This window comes from Lactuca serriola, chromosome 4, assembly GCF_051521515.1.
Source record: "Lactuca serriola cultivar US96UC23 chromosome 4, Lser_US96UC23_V15, whole genome shotgun sequence".
Taxonomy (NCBI): domain Eukaryota; kingdom Viridiplantae; phylum Streptophyta; class Magnoliopsida; order Asterales; family Asteraceae; genus Lactuca; species Lactuca serriola.
The window spans coordinates 395,846,817-395,853,126 of NC_136411.1; the positions used below are offsets into that span (position 1 = coordinate 395,846,817).

At 32.6% G+C, this 6,310-nt stretch overlaps 2 protein-coding genes across 2 annotated transcripts; one reads left to right on the forward strand and one right to left on the reverse strand.

Moving 5' to 3' along the window:
* Nucleotides 1-771: 771 nt before the first annotated feature.
* Nucleotides 772-2,874, reverse strand: LOC145097936 (PQ-loop repeat family protein / transmembrane family protein). The gene is made up of 8 exons (XM_079035610.1): nucleotides 2,622-2,874; nucleotides 2,370-2,502; nucleotides 1,949-2,038; nucleotides 1,686-1,810; nucleotides 1,539-1,581; nucleotides 1,350-1,467; nucleotides 1,202-1,251; nucleotides 772-1,114 (listed from the first exon to the last, which is right to left on the reverse strand). Exons 1-8 carry the CDS (start codon nucleotides 2,738-2,740, stop codon nucleotides 983-985), a joined length of 810 nt encoding a protein of 269 aa, XP_078891736.1. The 5' UTR covers nucleotides 2,741-2,874; the 3' UTR covers nucleotides 772-982.
* Nucleotides 2,875-3,974: 1,100 nt separating this feature from the next.
* On the forward strand, nucleotides 3,975-5,829 carry LOC145100830 (uncharacterized). Its single transcript, XM_079037957.1, has 5 exons — nucleotides 3,975-4,175; nucleotides 4,418-4,561; nucleotides 4,668-4,835; nucleotides 4,958-5,515; nucleotides 5,606-5,829. The coding sequence occupies exons 1-4, from the start codon at nucleotides 4,121-4,123 to the stop codon at nucleotides 5,032-5,034; spliced, it is 444 nt and encodes a 147-aa protein (XP_078894083.1). The 5' UTR covers nucleotides 3,975-4,120; the 3' UTR covers nucleotides 5,035-5,515; nucleotides 5,606-5,829.
* The last annotated feature ends 481 nt before the right edge of the window (nucleotides 5,830-6,310 follow it).

The following is a 6,310-nucleotide window of genomic DNA, read 5'->3' on the forward strand; positions in this document are numbered from 1 at the left end:
CACATTCAGCATCCGAGATATCCTATGCTTGTAAACATGTACATTATCCCGACCCTTTACTATAGCCCCATTGGGCTCTCGGTCAATAATATTATGCTCTCCACCAAATTTGCCTCTATATACACAACCCACATGAATGTGTTGAACCATATCCTTAGCTATTGTCGGGGTACTCTCTTATGGGCTTCAAATTCGTCCATATTTAGTGGACCATTTGGTCTTTTACACTTATGTTGCCTAGGAGGGATGCCCTGTGACTCATGAATCTACTTGAAGGTATTGTGTCTTTCTAGGTGACAATGTTGTCTCTTGAAGAGTGCAAAGATAATGCCACTACTGCAATTGCTTGGCTTCGCAACCTTCTTCTTGAACTTCATTGTGCCATGTGTTCGTGCACATTGTATTTTAAGATAGTACCAATGGCATATACTTATCTTCTAATCATGTTTAAAATCAACACACTAAACATGTTCGAAATAGATTTACACTTTGTAAGGAAACGTATTGCTATTGGTCATACTCATTTGTTGCTTTTCCGTCTTCACACACCACACACACAAACTACATTGAGGGCGGCCTTTTCTGTATTTTCTGGATTGTCGACAAACCAAGTCTTTAAATATTACAAAACTAACCTAAATTTTTTTAATACTTTTCACGAAAAAAACTAGTAAATTTAGGATGGAACCAACAGGGATAAAGATCATCATATATCCATACATGGATGGCATATTTGAAGCTTATTACAAGCTTCAATAGTCTGCTTATACATTATCCTGTAAACGGATCATAATATAACCATCAGATAACATTTTCGATACACAACATTTTGTAAATAGAACCTTTAAGTTAGCTTCTATGAAGTAAGAACCATGAGATGTATTATATACACATTACAGAACTGCAAATCAGCATTTTTTTTTTAAGAAAAAAAACAAAATCAAGAAGAAGCTGAAAATTATAGCCAAATTGAAACAAAACTTCATGCATCTTCATTAGATGTAACAAGTGGCTCCTGACTTACCATGCCTGGACTTTCAGATTTCACAATCTTGTGGGCAGGGTAAATCACATAATGTTGCAAGATAAACAGGATGTCAAAGAAAATAGACACCTGCATATGATAAAGAAAATCCCCTTTTCTTTTAAGAAATAATGTTTTGAGAGTAATATTGATCACAAAGAGAAAGTGATCACATACCAAAGAGAGCAATGTCTTGCCTATATTCCCATAAAAGTTTACCCATGAATCTGAGAAATACAAGTAAAAGGGAAGAAGAATATGTTAGGGTATATATATGCTCCTTAACTTTTTTACTGGAAAAAATTTGGATTAAAAGATAACATACGTTGATCTATAGATTGGACAGTCATTTGCCCATAATTTGCTAATCCTCCAACCAGATCAAGCAAAATGTTCCCAATGCTAAACCCAACTGTACTCTTTCTTTGGAAGTTCATAACTGCCTGAATTCATACAATTTATATAAACCCATGTATTAAAACTTAAAAGCAAGCTAATTAAGAACACTCCTTACTTGGGGTATGTACTTGATCACTGTCATGACAACCTGTAATGTGCTGCAATTCACAAGTTGAACAAGCTTTATTTAATTTATATATAGCCAATAAATTTGGGTAAATTAGGTTTTGATGATAATTAGAAATAGAATGAAACAAGTTACCTAAAGCAAGACACCAACCAAAGCCATGAGTGACTAGGTATAGCTATGAACATGCAGATGATAACAGTTAACCAGGCTACTGAGAGTATTAAAATACTAGTCTTGGAGACCTTCTGACCTCCACGCTGCAAAAATTACAATAATTAGCTAGGCTCTTTTACTGTATGATAATGATACTACAGTAGTTCAACTGTTGAAGGAATCAACGAATCATCATCAACACTTCAAATCAGATGTGGATGTTGATCATTGTAGATACTTACATCATAGATGGCTATCTGGAATAAGGTAAATGCAGTTAGAACAACTGCATGAATGGAGAAGGCAACATCATTTGCGGCTACAGGAATCATCTGCAAATGCATTCAGGCAAACATACATCAACAACTAAGGCTTAATTTTTCAACTTTTACAATTTTTTTAAGACTCTTACATTTTTATTATATTCTGTGTTCAATGTAAGTTGAATGAAATCTGGATCATTCAGTATTTGATCTATTTTAGGTGAATTTAGGAGGGATCCAATTTATGTTTAGAAAGCATAAACATATCACTTTCCATCTCAACGAACATGAATTCATTTTAAAAACACAATTCTATTAGCGACATGGCTACATGACCTTGCTCTTAAACATCTATGTATGAAAAATGAACATACAAAAGTAGTGAGAGATAAATTAAAACCTCATCGAGGCCATATTTCTGGCGATACTGACGTTGAACTGCTGAGCTAAAGAAGACGGAGGCGTTGTATATCAGATAAGACGAATGCTTCGTCAGATTGAGCACCACGAAATCGAAATTCAGACCTATCACACTGCAGGTTTCAGTCCAATTCGGAGAAATTAATTCAGCACATAGCAGTGTACTAAGTTGGAAAACACATTGAAGTAGCATAAATAGATCATATAAACTCAATTTCAATCGAACACTTACCTTTTCCTTTTGAAATTCAATATGACTTGTGGATAGAAGCTGATAGACCAAGCACAGAATGCAATCCATCCCAATACACTGGATAAAACCTCCATTTCTGTTGAATTCCATGACCCCATGCTTCTTTGATCACCTGAAAACACACCGACTGTGAGTGTGAGTGTGAGTGTGTGTTTGATCTAGGAAGTTGGGAGTGATTTCGTTTTCCGGGATAAGTTTCTATTGGAATTAGAAAGTTTGTTTCATTTACAGTGGATTGACGTGGGGCGAAATTTAATAGTTTATATAGAGTTCAGATCCAGTGCGGAAGGGAGCATGGAGGCTGTAGACAGGCCTCCAAGGCTCCAATTATAGGTAGACACGTGGGAAGTAAGTTGAAAGGTGTGAGGGTTCTTTGGAGATAAGAACAAGGGAAAGTAAAAGGGGGAAATGAATCTTTCCGGTTTCTTTTACTAAAGGGATGCAAGATTACGCACCCAGAATAATCGGTTTGTCCGGCTATAAATAAATACTCATGTTGATTTTCTTTTCTCTAGTCTTTTTATGTGAGGTGTTACATCAAAAAATATCTCTACCTAATAAAAACCTCTTTAAAATGACACTTGTCCTTTTTATAAACACTAACATTTCAGGTGTCGTTTTTTCCCATATTCTTAGAAAATTATTCCCGCCCGAACCAATACCTATTATTCCCGTTCATTCAAGAATTTAACCAGCTTATTTGCCTAATTTTTCTCCCCATTCGGTTTCCTTTTATCCTAAAAGCATATTCAAATTGATGTTGATCCAAATCTCATAAAATTAGGAACAAATTTTATGCAATTTTAAATCTTCTCGGCTTGATATATTCGTTGACTAGGTGTGAGACCCGTGTATTACATGAGTTTATCAAAAATAAAAATTTAATATTAATATATAAATATGAAATATTGTATAATGTAATATTTTATATAACAAAACGTAATCTTTTGAAAATTTGCAAAATAAATTAAATTATTTGAAGAATTTATGAAAATTTATTACCAAATTAATAGGATGATTTTATTTCCTTATAAAACTCATTACAATTTTATGGGATTTTATTATAAGAAAATAGAAATTCCTAAAAAATGATAAGTGGAAAATAAAATTTCTAAAATTCTCACAAAATGACAAGTGTCAAAATAAAGGAGAAGATGACATGTGGCAAAAAAACATTCATTTATTAAAGAGGATTCATTTACAGCTTCTGTATCTACAACTTTATAACTGGAATTGATTTTCTTCATCGCCTTCTACAGAAAATGATTTCATTTGTGGTGGGTCAATTTTTTCATCTTACTTTCCAATTATAAGATAACTTTTTTTTCACTATTATTGTCGCTTATGGTTTCTTTTTCAGAAATCATCCATTGAATATCGGCTAATACCACCGTTGTTCCCATTCTCTCACATTCATCTCTGTTCTCCATCTTAAATTAACGTTGACACCATTATATTCCAGGGATTTTATTGACGAAATGTTGATTTGGAATAGTGAAATGATACATCAGATTCTGGGGCTTTTATGTAACGGTATTAAGTGTTTTATTGCTTGAACAGTTGATTACGAGTAAATTGCTTAAAAATATTTGTGATTCCATTTAAATCTCTCTCTTCTCTCTCTCTCTCTCTCTCTCTCTCTCTCTCTCTCTCTCTCTCTCTCTCTCTCTCTCTCTCTCTCTCTCTCTCTCTCTCTCTTGAAGATGAATGTGTCGCTTGATTACGGTATTAAGTTTATTTATTTATTATTTTTTTTATTTTTTTATATTTTGCAGTTAATCATCGAATTTGTAGGTTGTTATCTGTGTGTAAAATCGGATGCAGATCATGTCTAAAGAAAAATGACTATAATTCGGTGTGTCAATGTACAATATTGATGCAGTTAATCATATTCTTTATCCAGATTTGTGAAGCAAAAGGTAAAACATTTGATGGCATCAATATTATTTATCTTTGTTTCATTAGCAACCCATCCTATTTTTTAAAATTATATAACTCTGTTTCATCTAATGTTCTGCTATTCAGACCGGGTAAACACAATTTCTGCAGGCAATTACCTATTGTCACATCATTTGGTAAGTGGATTTTACTATATAAGGTCGGTTGACATTTGTATGTCAGGTTGGATGACACCATTAGGTAACATTATGTTTTTTGGTCTCCAAGTTGATGATGTTGAAGCTATTGATGAAGGTAGTTTCAATCTTTCTTTTCTTTTAATGAATATGTTACTTTTATACAATTCTAATACTTGAGTACTATTTGTTTATTTATTTTTTAAAGTATGTTTAAATTGACAAGTATATGGATTGGAGAGGACATAGATAATGAGTTGGATAGATCGGGAAAAAGTAGTAGTAAGTGTTTCAAATCCCGGAATAAGAGTGGATGATGCAGAGACCGAGGAGAATGAAGTTTATGTAATTGATATAGTCACAGGGCACAGTAGATGGCAAAGGTTTTCTTTCTTTCTTTCTTTATTATTATTTTTATTTTTTTTATTTTTTTGCTTCCAAAGGAATTGGAATTCAATATTCCATTCCATACCATCTTTGGTTACTAATTGCCATGACCTTTTACATCCATACCTTATTCTTCATGAAAATCCTGGTAAATCAACTCATCAAACTTTACCCCATAAATAACCCAATTATAAGGGCATTTATGTCTTTTTTTGTGGGACAAGAGTTCAATTTTTATCCATGGTGCAGTTATTTTACGGTGCGTATAAAATTAATGGTTGTTTTGATGTCAAATGGATCCGATTGAATAACCTCTCATACAGTTTTAAGAGTTGTAACCAACTAAAACGGTTGATGACCCAGAAATCAAAGCATGGTTAGATTTATTTGTGAAGACGAAAAATAATAAAGGTAACATAAAAACAACTTGTTATATAAAGTTTCAAATTTGTTTTAATCATTATTTATTAATTTTTTGTTTTGAATATTTTTTTGTTTCAGGAAAGCAAACGGAAAGGAGAAGGTGAGAAAAGATCCAATGTAGGAAGCAACATCAAATGGTGGCCAGGATTGAAGATTTTGATATGTAATTTAATATTTGAAATACAACATTGGATTACGAGGAATGTAAACTCAATATTGATTTGGAATAGACTTTTCAATAATAGTATTCATCAAATCTGAAAAAGTTAGAATATTACGTTGTTTATTTGCAAAACTTTACACTGATTCTACATTTTTACTTTAAGGATGTATGGGTATTTTGGTCATAATCAAATTTTAAAGGCTTTCACGGTTATATTCCATTTATTCACACCTATATTGAATGGTATGGATGAACTTGCTTTAATAGTTGCAAGTATAATTGGATTGCCCTCTTCAGGAGATGATTGGGAAATTTGATGATTGAGGGTATTTGTGGCAATTCTGGAAAATAAAGAAAGAAATGTATTTTTCTGGGTATTGCATTGGTTTGGTTATTTTTTCCTGGAGATTGATATTCTGTAAAGGTCAAGGGTATTTTGGTCCTCTTATAACCGATTTGGATTCTTAGGGAAAAGAAAAAAGAATAGAAGGTATGGTTATTGGAAGGGTATAAGGTCGTGGGGTGTGGCAGAAATAGCAATATTTCATTTTTTTTAATTTCTATAACATATTTTACATAGAATTAGTATCAACATTTCATATAAATTTTATTAACACGTG